The sequence below is a fragment of the Pterocles gutturalis genome, unplaced genomic scaffold (genome assembly GCF_000699245.1).
Source record: "Pterocles gutturalis isolate BGI_N339 unplaced genomic scaffold, ASM69924v1 scaffold21079, whole genome shotgun sequence".
Classification (NCBI taxonomy): domain Eukaryota; kingdom Metazoa; phylum Chordata; class Aves; order Pterocliformes; family Pteroclidae; genus Pterocles; species Pterocles gutturalis.
This window is the reverse complement of record NW_010128736.1, coordinates 1-12,426: the sequence shown is the minus strand read 5'-3', so window position 1 is coordinate 12,426 and position 12,426 is coordinate 1. Positions and strand designations below refer to the sequence as shown.

Here is a 12,426-nt window from a genome sequence, read left to right as displayed (position 1 = left end):
CAGCAGGAACTTGTGATCTGTCTTTCACCTCAGATGTTCCTGAATTGGAACTAATGTGGCTTGTGCTTTGGCTACTGGGGTCACTCAGCAGACAAGCTCTGGCGCTTTGCAAAAGCTCCGAAAGCCCAGACCCTTGTTACAAGGCTGTTTGTGAAATATTTTTTTTCTCTTTGAAATGGGATGCTCTAAAGGTTGCAGCAGTCTGCTTGTAGCAAATGCTGTATATTGTAGGTATTTGTATGTACGGCTGGATGGCACCATGTCCATTAAAAAGCGAGCGAAGATTGTAGAGCGATTCAACAGCCCCTCGGTAAGTAGAACCTGCCAAATGTAAGCAGCTCTCCTGCCAGTTCTGAATGCTGCGAAAGTATGGCTGCCTCTGCAGTCTAATCCAAGCCTGCCTCTTTCCACAGAGCCCTGAGTTTATCTTCATGTTAAGCAGCAAAGCTGGCGGCTGCGGTTTGAATTTGATTGGGGCTAACAGACTGGTTATGTTCGACCCAGACTGGAATCCAGCTAATGATGAGCAGGCCATGGCTCGTGTGTGGCGAGATGGCCAGAAGAAGACGTGTTACATCTATCGACTGCTTTCAGTGAGTCTTAACTCCTCTCAACTCCTCAACATGGAGTTTGTGGTGCCAGCCCAAACTGCAGCTGCTGTGATTGGGACCAAAAGGGGAAGAACCCTTTTGTGTCAGTGACCAGAATTGATTGGAACTTAATTGCTTCCTACCCTTAGATGTGTTGCTGTGGAAAACCATGAAGGTTCAGGCTGGAGGGTCGTTACTGCAGGCCTTGGTTGCCAATGGTGACTGGCTTCTGAGAAATAAACAACTGCGGCTTTCCAGATAAGATGGCTCTTTGAAGTCATTTAGGCATCTGACTTCTTTAATTTTGTGGAGTGTCTGATGCCGAAGTTGCTGTTTTTCAGTCTGGCTGCAGTCTGTTGTGCTTGGGTGTACGTGTAGTCAAAAACCAGCAAGTACATTCCCAGAATTACCGCAGCTTTTGGAATGGGGCTACCAGTTAGCAGGTGAGGCAGCTGCTATGTAAGGGAAAAGCATGGAGACCAGTCTTTTCAGGCTACTGAAATGCTTTGTCCAGCAGTGCCAGTAGTGATTACTGCTCAGAAATGTCTCCTCTCTGCTCTTGTTCACCTTCACCTCTCAGGAGTTCAGACTGTGGGGTTTTTTGTTTTGCTTTGGGTTTTTTTGTTGTGGGCTTTGGGGTTTTTTTGTAAGCTTGTGTTCCTTGATCAATTATTATTTTACTTTGACAAAACAGGTTTCTTTGCCCATCTCTTCCTTATGGTCTTCCACTTTTTCTCTGACCTGGCTGCACCTGGAAGCAGGGATGTCCTTCGTTTTTAGAACTAGCAAACCTGACTGGAGATCAGGACTAATCGCACCCCTCGTTTTTTGCAGACAAATGTCATACACAGACATTTTGCTTTTAGATTTTTGCCTTAACAAGGTAGCATACTGGGCTTTCTGCACATCTGTTCTACAAGTAGTCATCTCCCTCCAGACAGTGAGTGTGATTGATCTGTGTGTGGGTAAACCAGCAAATGGTGCTGATGGTTCTTTTTTGGTTCTTTTGCTGTTTGGGTTATTTTTTCTCAGGGAGAGCTGTAGCTGCTTAGCTTCTTTTCCTTTGTTTTCTGTCAGCACAACCTGGTGCGGTGTGTAAGCTCCAGCTGCAAGTGGCAGCCCCACGTCCTCCTCATCCATATCTCCATTGGATCCACTCCTGTAGCCACGGTGAAAGACAAGAGAAGCAGAGTTGGGTTAGATCAGCAACCAAATAGGATGTGGTTGGAGTGCAGCTAGTAAAATTTGCCTGTCATCTCTGCTGGTCTGGAAAGGCACTAGATGGTCCTGACAGCTTACTGCCATTTGATCTGTGATGCTTTCCCAGCACAGAGCTCCTTTACCAAAGTGTCCCAACTGTGCTTCATCTCTGACTCTCCTGTAGACGGGAACCATAGAGGAGAAGATCTTCCAACGCCAGACCCACAAGAAGGCCCTCAGCAGCTGTGTGGTGGATGAAGAGCAGGATGTAGAAAGGCATTTCTCACTTGGGGAGCTGAAGGAGCTCTTCTCATTGAATGAGACCACCACCAGTGACACCCATGACAAGTGAGTATACTGAATGACTGATGGATAGAGTCAGCAAACAAACACCCCTCCACAGTTTGGCCTACTGATTCAGGGGCTCTTTAGGCAGTGGGAGGACCTCAAATGTCCCTGCTTTTGAAGCTGTTAACCACCTGGAGATGAGCACTTTTTTGCTGTCCTCCTTTTTTGTTGTCTTAGAAAAGCTGTGCTGGCTGGACAAATGAGCAAACTATCTTGTTGCTGGCTGTGTTTGGAGGCTGTGAAATACTGCAGCTAATGAAAAGGGAGAAATTGATCAGAGTTTTTCAAATTGGTGAAGCCCAGCTTGGTCCTTCCTTGACACTCTTTTACCTGTGGTGTGTGATCTCCAAATGCTGAGCTGCTTCCACTGCCAGGACTATTCCATCTGCTAAGAATTCATGAGGCCAACCCAAGTGTTCTGGGGACGAAGAGTCCTCTTCTCCATTGTCTGCCCTTCCCTCATGCCCCTGAGACCTGTAGTATTACACCAGAAAGAGAACAGGGAGTGCAAGAAAATGTTTCACTGTGAAAGTTAAGACTCTTAGTTCAGGCAGGAAGAGAAGAGGATTAGTTTTAAGCTGACTCAAAGCTTAGCTCTGTGTAGGTATCTTGTCTGCATGGCAACAAGCCTTGCTGGCAGGGCTGCTGCTGCTCTTTGTCTCCTTACATGGCAGCTCAGTAGGGCATCTCCAGAACAGCCAGGATGGAGCAATTTGGAGCATGGTGTGCTCTCTTGAACTCAGGAAGCCTGATGCAGTGCTAAGAATATGTTAGCAGCGGGGGTGTTCACTTGAGATCTGCTCTAAGCACCATCCCTTACCTGTCAGGGGAAGCTGCTCCTGAACTTCCTCTGGGTCCTCCTGGACCATTCCCACATGGCTACACACGGAGGGGGAGCACCATTACAAACAGAACCCCAGGGTTTCCAAAATGTATGAGGGTCATTCCTTATCTGTTGCGTATGCCAGAAGGTGGTTGTATGCTTAAATGAAACATGGTAGTAATTAATTTTGTCTGAAAATCCAGTTACCAGTGTTGCAGGTGAAGGGGAGTTAATCCAAATATGTTCCTGGGCTGTATTTTTAAACAACCCATATGCTGAAGAAGTGGAGGAACCTGGCACTGATCTTGCACTGACTCTGTTCCAGGATCAAATGTCGTCGCTGTGTGAATGGCCACCAGGTACGGCCACCTCCTGAAGGGTCTGACTGTACCTCTGACCTCTCCCAGTGGAACCACTGTGCCGATAAGCGGGGGCTGCAGGACTCTGTGCTGAAGGCTGCATGGGATGCTGCCATCACCTTCACTTTCCATCATCACTCCCATGAGGAGCAGCGAGGGATTCCCTAACAGGTTACTGTCCCCTGTGGGGGCAAGGGCAGGCTGCTGTGGCAGTCCACCCCACTTCAGTCCCTTTCAAGGAAAGGAGTCGTGGGTCGCAGTACACGCTGGGTTGTTGCCTGGCTGTGTTAATAGCAGAACGGTACTGTTTCTGAGAGGCTGGAAGGCCCTTGCATTGGTCAATTTGCTGCAGCAGCAAGGAGTCTGTGGCTTTTTCTCTGCTGTTGTATTGTGTGCCTGAAGAACAGCCCTTTTGAAACTGGGAATAACTGGACTCTGTGTACTTGATCAGACTCAGCACTGGTTCTCACGCTGTTGATGTCTGTGCCGCCTTCTCAGCCAAGTTTTTGCTGTCCTGTTTAAGTTAATCCTGCAGTTTTATAGCACTTGATGTGCACAGTCATGTGTTTTTCCTTGACAGCTATGGCTTACAGCTGCTGATCAGAAATTTGCAAGATTCACTTTTGTTGTGAAATGTGAACCTTACTGATTACTCAGGAACAACAACATTGTACAAGGGAAAAAAATTTCAGCTTGTATGTTGAAAATTTAGCCTGAAAGATCATGCATGCAGTAGGAAATCAGACTCTGTTAAGGTAACTCCATTTCTAAAACCACTTGCTTGATATGGGCAGGATCCCCTGATCTAGCAGAGTGTTTTAATTAGACCACATTACAAGCCAATAATAAAATTCACACTTTGGTACATTATGGGTCTTAATTATATTTTTATTATAAAAATGTTACAAAATAAAAACTTGGAGGCATTCTTCTTGCCCCAACCACCTTGATAAATGACTGCAAATAAACAGCAGGCTACTTGGTACATAAAGAATTTTTTTTTTAATAATGTAAAATTTTCCAAATATAAAAGGTCAAGTCTGGGGGCTTTTTTAGCTTGTTTTCTACTCCCTTTAAGTGGAGGGAGGAATTCTTATTTCACAGATCACAGAATGGTTGAAGTTGGAAGGGACCTAAAGGTCATACTGTCTAACACCCCTTCTCAAAAGCAAGGTCACCTAGAACTGGTTGCCAAGGACCACAACCACACGGCTTCTGAGTCTCTCCAACAATGGAGATAGTTATTGATGAGACATTGGCTGAAACAACATGAAATTTGTAACAACAGCCAGTGAAATAAAGAACTGCTTCTCCCGAGATCTGCAGGAAGTTACAGAAGCTCATTTGATACCTGTCCCACTTAAAATATTCAAATTAAGAAGAGGGTAGAGTTAGATCACCTGGAAATACAGCTGTTGACCCACACAGTCTTGTGTGTCACTTCACTGTGGTTCCCCTTCTTCAAATGAAAAGTGACAACAACAACTGTATGGTGCTTGAACCAGGAAAATAAAACCTCACCTGTGCTGTGAAATAAATCTTGTTGACCAGGGCCTGAACTGCTTAGTTCAAGCTGATCTGTTTTTTTCTGCATCCCTCACATGACACTGATGTAGTCAGCAAAGGCCTGGGAAGAGTCCCATGAGTCATTGACCACACTGCATACAGCTTTGAGACGCCGAAGCGCTTCTTGAGCTGTTTCAGCATCCTGGTCCAGCCAATTTTGGAAGAGACGGAGGTGGGTAAATTGAATCTGTCCTCCTCTCTGCTGGATGTGGCCTTCCAGCTTCTTTGTGAACTCCAGAAGCCCATCAGGTTTGATGCAATTTGAGCTTTTCAGGGAAAGGAGGACAAAAAACAGAAGTCATTAAGAGTCTCGGCTATAATTTGAGGCATTTAAATTACTGTTCTTTCTAGTAACTGCCTGGCAGGTACCTGAGGATGCTTCAACGCAAAGTACAAGCTCCTTCAGCAATACAAAGTGGGAGTAGTCTTAATTTTTATGAAAAACAAAACTGAAGCACAATAACATAAAGGGCAGGAACCTTTTTAAAACTATGGTAGTAACCACTGACCAGTTAAACTCACTCCTGGCCTCCTTACTAGTGACTTGAGTAGACCTAGATATGGCCTTAAAACATTGTTAGACCCAAGCTGTGGGCTAACAGTGCCAGGAGCACTTTGGTCTCATAGCAGCTGTGACCTGCCTGGACCAAGGGGCCTGGCCCAGACAGCAGGTTCCAGTGCAACCCTCAGCAGTAAGTGACCATTTATCTTCTTCTGAGGAGAACTGCGTAGCATGTGTCAGGTCCCAGGGTTTCTAGGAGATTAAAAGGTCATTTCCCCTGCACAGATGTATAAATAACTATAAAGTTCTATGCTGGACTTAAATCTTGTGAGAGGCACACTCACAGTCGGTTGCAGATATGGATTCAGGATTCAAGGCTGCTGAAGGAATGGCCACAGTTAAATAAATTGTTAAGCCTGTGTACTTGCAGCAAACTGAGCCATTAAAATGCAAAGAAGGGGAAAAAAAACCAACCCAATCATTAGTATTGCTTCCTGAAGGTTACTGCCTATCTTTATGGCCACTCAGGTTCAAGAAGAGAGCCGCGGTTCAGGTTGAAGACCAAAGATCATGAAAGGAATACAGAGGCCTTCACAGGATCGGGCAAGGAGAGCACTCTCCCTATTCCAGGGCAGTGGGAACAGAACTACTCATGCTGATGCCTAAGAATAAATGTACATGGCGATGTTAGTTCTAGCCTACAGCACAGGAAGGACTTGCAGCAGCCTCCCAAGGGAGCAGCACACCAAAGCTACTTTTAAGACAGAGCTGGGCTCATTTATAAAAGGGACAGTGAGATGCCTCAGAGATGCTGGAGGTCCCTGAGGTGGTATGTGTCACCTTAGCATTCTCTAAGCTTTTCTTGGGATCCCAGTTCTGCTCTGGCCCTCCCAAAACAAGAAATTCAGTGTGTTTAGAGCAGCAGAATACCTGACATCCAGCTGGCAAAGAGAAGAGGAAGAATCTTCAGAGAAAATGTCTGCAAGAGCAACCAGCCTGTGATTCCCTAAGAGGGAAGAAATGCAGGCGTTAGATGCAAACTGGCAACTGTCTTAAATACTTAAATGGGCATAGGGCTGGGACAGTAGTGCAGAAAGGAAGCTGTAAGCATGTGCATGCACCACAAAGGGGTCATCTCTGCACCCGCAGTTTGTCTGCCTCAGCAGCCTAAAGCGAGTTCACCCCCCATTGCACATAGTGTTCAAAGCAAGAAAAACATTTGCTGATAGGGCAGTTTGTTTCACTAGAAAAATCCTGGTTTTGTCTGAGAAGGCAATATGCAGCTTCGTTTTAAAAATGCCCAAAAGCACAGGGTCAAGCATACATCTTAGCGATTAAGTGTATTTCAGGTGAGCCCAACCTTTTAATTTCATTAAAAGAACAGAAAACAATATTCTGGATTTACCTGAAATTAATTTCTCAAACTTTTCTACTCAGCCTGTGATGCAAAAAGCCTACCATTTCTGTAAATTCAGTTCCACTTATTTAACACAAACTCTTCCTTTACTTGTTCCCCTCTTTCCAGGAGCTGCCAACAGCTTTTAAGGAACACAATGCCCAAATTTGGGCAAAACCTGTGCCTCTGACTGAGAGGCAGTGCATTTGCTGCTGGATCTGTTCCTGTTAAAGAGTCTGAAGCAGATCAGCGTTCAGACAAATCTGGAGTCCCGCTTATACTTGCTTCTGCTGCAGAGAAAAGGAACCATAATGCCTGTGCAGCACCTGGGCTCTTGGTACATTGCTGAATGCAGGTGAAATTCTGCCTTTAAAAAATGAACTCAGTGCTCCTTGTTTTGTGAGCTCTGTAAGTTCAGCACGGAGGTCACCAGCTAGCAACAGTCCTAATTCCAACTGAAGTTATCTGCAAGAGAGCTGGTCTAAGGTCAAGGCCCCATAGCAACATTCACAGTACGCACCAAGGCGATTCCCAGGCAGTTTGAGGCTCTTCAAAGATGTATTCCTTTTGACTGTATTGATTATTTCTGACAAAAACTCAGTAGTAGAGCTTTCAAACAGCCGACAGAAGGAAAACGTGATTTCTGAGGAAGAAATGGATTGACAGTACATGTTAGTACTCCCTGTGTGCTTCATTATTCCATAATTACATGGCTCCAGCCCCTAATCCGTATGCAAGAACAAAGCTTCCCCAGCAGTGGGTTGCGTACAACAGCACTGCTGTTCCGACACAGGAAGGGAGCGGAGATCACACCCAGGGAAGTGGCTTTGCCAGCCAACCCAGTTAAAGGCTGATGTGCTCTGCAGCTTAAAAATATTTGTTTTATAGCCAAGACTATGGACTCGTCTCTGCAGGATACACCAGCTTTGCAGCTGCTCCTCTCTGCCTTGCTGGCACAAAGAACCAGACTTGTTCCCACTCTGCCAACAGCTCCAGGGACAGTAACATTTGTCTAAACCTTACACATCTGAAAATCACCTCTTAAGTGTCAGACAGCCAAAAGCAGCCACCTGCAGCGCCTTTCCAAGCAACAGCACCCAGGTGTTTGCTGTACCTTGCAGGACAGGATCCTGAAGCAAAAGCAGAACTTCTTTCTGGTGCTCAGCCAGGTTCACATCATGAAAACTCAGTTTCTTCAAATGTGGATTACACTCTAAAAGCAAAACAAGTTCTCAGGTAAAGTACTCTATGTTCTTGAGATAAAAAGACCCTGACCCAACTACCAGCTAATGCCCAGAAACTGAGTTGGACTGTGGATAATTTGTGCTGGATTGTGGGTAATTAAAAAGGAACTATCCTGCTGTGCAGGATCATTCATATGCTCAGCACAGAAAGTGGGTGGCTGACACCCATTTCCTTTTCTTGGGAGATTTCAGGGATGTCCACACTGAAGATATGGACCCACCTAAGCTGGCTTCATGTTAAAGGATGGAAGATCACAGCAAGGAAGCTACTGTGTGTCACAGCGATGCTACCTACAGGTTAGCAGAGTACCTTTGAGCACCTCCAAAAGGAGCCCAAGCTCCTGAGAACAGGGCAGCATGGCGCTGTCAAGGGACAGCTGCTGGAGGGACTTTGATGCCTTGAGCACTGGCAGCAGGAAGGCAGTGTGCAGAGGTTCCCTGGGGAATCTGATCTCCAGCTGCTCCAGGCGGCTCTCTAAGGGAAGAAAACAATGAAAGAGTTTGGTTTGGAGCTAGGTCCTACAGGAAGAAAGAAGTCCATGTGCCTGACATGACTATCATTTAGATTGGCAGAAAGTGCCTATGCGACGCACCCTGCCTCACAGAGCTCTGTGGCACCTCAGACCTATGGTAATGTGAATCACTTCAGGCTCATTTCAGGACTCCTGCCAGACCACAGTGCCACTAATTTCTACTGCATTCTGGCAGTGAAACAACGCTTGAGAAAAGGTCACCCTTTGTGCACAAACCAGTCAGCGTCTTCCCAGAGCACAGCTCTTCACTGACCCCACTCCATGCTCGCTCAAGCTTTGCTTACTGCTTTTCTGGTCATTCAAAGGCTAATAAGGGCAAAAAGAGAGCTGTGAGCTGAGAACACACTGCTATAGCTCCCAGACTGTAATCCAGGAGCTTAGACAGTGCTTTGCCATCACCTGTGGAACTGTGATGACCAAGAGATGCTTTTCCTGTGCTTAAGGGTCTGTCTAAGGCTCAGAGCCTCATAGTATGGACAGAGCAGAAGCTCCCAACCCATTTACAGATCTGATGGGATACGCTCCCCGTGGACTGCACGGACAGTCACTGCTAGCAGGTCACAACTCACCCTGTACAAAGCTGATGTTGCAGCAGGTTGGCATACAGCAATAAAATGCTTTGTGCAAGACTCAGGCTCCACAGAGCGTATCACTGACCGGAAATGCCAAGCTGCAGCACCATCTAAATCAGAAAGGTGAGGCTGTCATTGCTTAATTACACACCACTGTAACAGTGTGGAGTTCAAATCTGCATGCCAAGCTTTTACTGCTCTATCTGCCTGCCACGTCCTGATCATCACTCAGAATCTCTTTCCTACCTGGGATTTCTGCCTCACTGCAGCTTGGATTCCCCTCTGGCCTGTTCCCCTCCAGCTGGTTTTTGAGGTCGAAGCTGACGGAGAGCGTGTGCAGCTGGGGAACGGTGCTCAGCATGCAGTGAACAAGCTCTATACAGGGCACGTGGGAGAAGACGTCGCTCACGCGCAACACGCGGAGGTGGCAGTCCGGGTGGCGGGAGAGGGCCCGGAGCCCAGAGAGGATGCAGAAGATGTTAGCGCCCAGGCCTGGAACAGCACACGTACAGAAAGGCGTTAGCTGTGCCGGCACAGACACCAACGCACACACAGCTGGAGCTGCACCGATGGCCAAGCAACCTCAGCCAAAGGCTAAACTCACAGACTATTTATCCACACGTTCTTAAGCTAGGCTGTGTGTACAGGGGATGGAGAACTGTCTCTCCCCTTCACCTTCTCTTCATTTAAGCACAAAGCCGGGGACTGTTCTGGGGCAGAAGGGTCCCATTCTCTCCCTCAAACACACCCTCACACTCATTGAACATCTCTAACAATGCCATTCTCAACATCAGGTACCAACGCTCTCACAATGCCCATTCTGGTAAAAATAAAATCAGGGTAAACCTGAGCATTAGACAAAGGCTAGAGGGGAGCAACCCGTTCATACCACTAACCGTTGTAAGACAGAACCAGGTTTTCTAAAGACACCCAGGAGCTCAGCAGATTACACAGAGTCCGACATGTCTCCCCAGTCAAAGGAATGGAGAACAATTCCAGCGTGGACACGCTTCGGAAGCGGTGAGCAGCTTTCAGAGAAAAGATCCCAGCAGATCCTCCTCTTTTCTTACAGACAGCATGGCCAGTGCACAGAGATCCTCGGGAGGAACTAGTCCAGTTCTCAGGGTTTTCTCCCTCTGTGGCACTGTTTGTGTCAAGTAACCCTGCATTATCCTCTCTAGCAACAGTGAAAACAAAATCATACAGGTCTTCTGGGTCAGCATGCAGTCCCCTGCTTCGTCTGAGGCAGCGACGTTTCTTCCCCACTGCAGATTTCAGCCGTCTGCGCGTCTTTCGAAGAACAGGGTGACAGGACAGCTGGTCTGAGACGCAACAAGAAGATCCTCCCTGAATGCTGGTGTAGTCACAGGGCACCTTGCTGCTTGCCTCCTCACACGCTTGGTTTCGTAGAGGAGGACTTCTCGGTCTGGAGAGGACAGAGTTCAGGCGAGCATCAGTCTCCTCTGGGGCCCTGGGGGATCCCTTCTGGTTCTCACCATCGCTCTGCTCCCTCTCATCGCAGCGGCCCCTCTCTGCTCGCTCTTCTGCCGATTCCTGGCTTTGGGCTTTGTCCTTCTCCTCTCTGCAAAGGCCACATGGGCTGCTGTGATACACGAGGGCACTTCCTGAGCGCCAAAACCCAGCGCTCATGCTCAAAATAAGAACGAGAAGAACCGTGTCAGGAACAGGCCAGGAATACATGGAGACTTGGCTGACAGAGCCATGGTGAATCAGCCGGTGAAGAAGTAAAACCAGTGAACGCCTGATGGACTGGTCGGAGGAGAGGAGGTGCTGGAACTTGAGGATCTGCAGGGAGCCAGCCAGGTTTTCAAGCACTTTCTGGTTGTGCTCAGCAGTGAGCTCCACCGCGCCCTGCAGCATGTTGCAGAGGGTAAGCTGGGAAACGTGTGGGGAGCTGTGGAGCAGCGGCGAAAAGTGATGGTCATTGAGACGCCAGTCAGAGGAAACATCCAAGACACCGTGCAGAACATTTGAGAAGAACGTTTCAAGGAACTTCTTCCTCCAACAGGTTATATTCTGCAATTAAACAACTGGGCCATATTAATAAAAAGTCAGCTACAATTTTTCTCCCTCTTTTTAAGTTAAATTATTGCCATCTGCTAACCTGGTAAACATGGTGTCCAAAAAAACCTACTGCTAGCACAACTGAGACTACCCTTCTAGTTCTCAACATCCTTCCTCAGTGTCTTTGTTCAAAAACTGACTTACTCCCATCACTCTCTGCTTCTGGCCTAATAGAAACACATTCAGTGGCTTGAAGCCATGTTTTTGCCTATTAAAAACCAGATCATCAGGAATCTTCTTCCTGAGCGTCTATTTATAGGTCTGTGATTAAGGTGTTTGTTCTTTTGGAATGCTGAATCAATGGAACTGCTTTGGTTTTGCTATGTAAAACTATTCTTCCAAACTCACTGTCTTCTGTAAGTTTCTAGTCCTTTCTAAGACATCACATTTTTTGCCAGCATAGGTATAAGTGGGATATAAGATACTGTTTTTATCCTCTGTTTCCCTAAGAGTTATGTCTCTAAAGACAGGATTTATTCCTTTGGCAAACTCGCTGTTGTGAAATGAAGGGTGTGGCCGTACACTGCAGTTCCTTCTATGAACCCCGTTTCCCAAAATGATTGTACTGCCAGGGTCATGCCCTGGTCCGGAGCTCTATGAACGCTTACAAACAAGTGCCAGCAATCACTTGAAGGTGGCCAGCAGCACTGGCAGGCTTAGAAACAAAACTAAGACAGCAGGAACGGGGCGCCTGCGTTGTGCCCCTTCTCCCACCAGCAGCGTTTCTCACCTCCGAGTTGGGTGGCCTGGTTTTCATCACATCGTCCCACAGCTTGCGCCAGATGGGCTGTGTCGAGAGGCCTGCAAAAGAAAAATAATCAACCAGGCACCGTCACCCGTTCCCCCATCTGAGCATGCTGCCCTGGAGCTCACAGGGGTGCTGGGCAGACAACCGGCAGCGCGGGGGGCACACAGCCAGACCCCTGCAGCAAAAGAGGGTGCTCTGCAGCAAGGGGAAGACCACCCACTGCCTTTTAAGGGATGTGAGTTAAAAAATGGCTGGTTTTCTGGGTCCCTGAAAGGAGCGGAGATACACCAAGGTCCGCACCGCTGCGTGAACCCTGCCTGGGTAGGGGACAGGGCTGCAGGGCCTGACTGGACCAGGCCACGTCTGAGGGCAGGGGCTGCGCTCCGGGGGTCCCCCCGAGAAAGGGGGCTCACCCCTCTGGCCCAGGCTCCCATTCCCCGCCGGGAGGAGCTCGTCCCCC

The 12,426-nt window shown here is 47.6% G+C and overlaps 2 protein-coding genes across 2 annotated transcripts in view; one reads left to right on the top strand and one right to left on the bottom strand.

The window, feature by feature from the left end:
- Positions 1–3,777, top strand: part of RAD54L (RAD54-like (S. cerevisiae)) — a gene marked incomplete at its 5' end in the record, with an annotated part of 18,130 nt that extends 14,353 nt beyond the window's left edge. Inside the window, 4 exons of the mRNA XM_010079740.1 lie at positions 232–310; positions 414–593; positions 1,975–2,138; positions 3,287–3,777. Coding sequence (XP_010078042.1) covers positions 232–310; positions 414–593; positions 1,975–2,138; positions 3,287–3,488 — 625 coding nt within the window. The remainder of the gene's footprint in view (positions 1–231; positions 311–413; positions 594–1,974; positions 2,139–3,286) is intronic.
- A 1,140-nt stretch (positions 3,778–4,917) lies between these two features.
- On the bottom strand, positions 4,918–12,019 carry LRRC41 (leucine rich repeat containing 41; the record flags this gene model as incomplete). Its single annotated transcript, XM_010079739.1, has 8 exons — positions 4,918–5,152; positions 6,319–6,394; positions 7,305–7,427; positions 7,899–7,997; positions 8,339–8,503; positions 9,380–9,625; positions 10,030–11,170; positions 11,949–12,019. Coding segments are annotated over 8 exons (2,156 nt in total), but the record flags the coding sequence as incomplete, so codon positions are not given.
- Between the last annotated feature and the right edge of the window lie 407 nt (positions 12,020–12,426).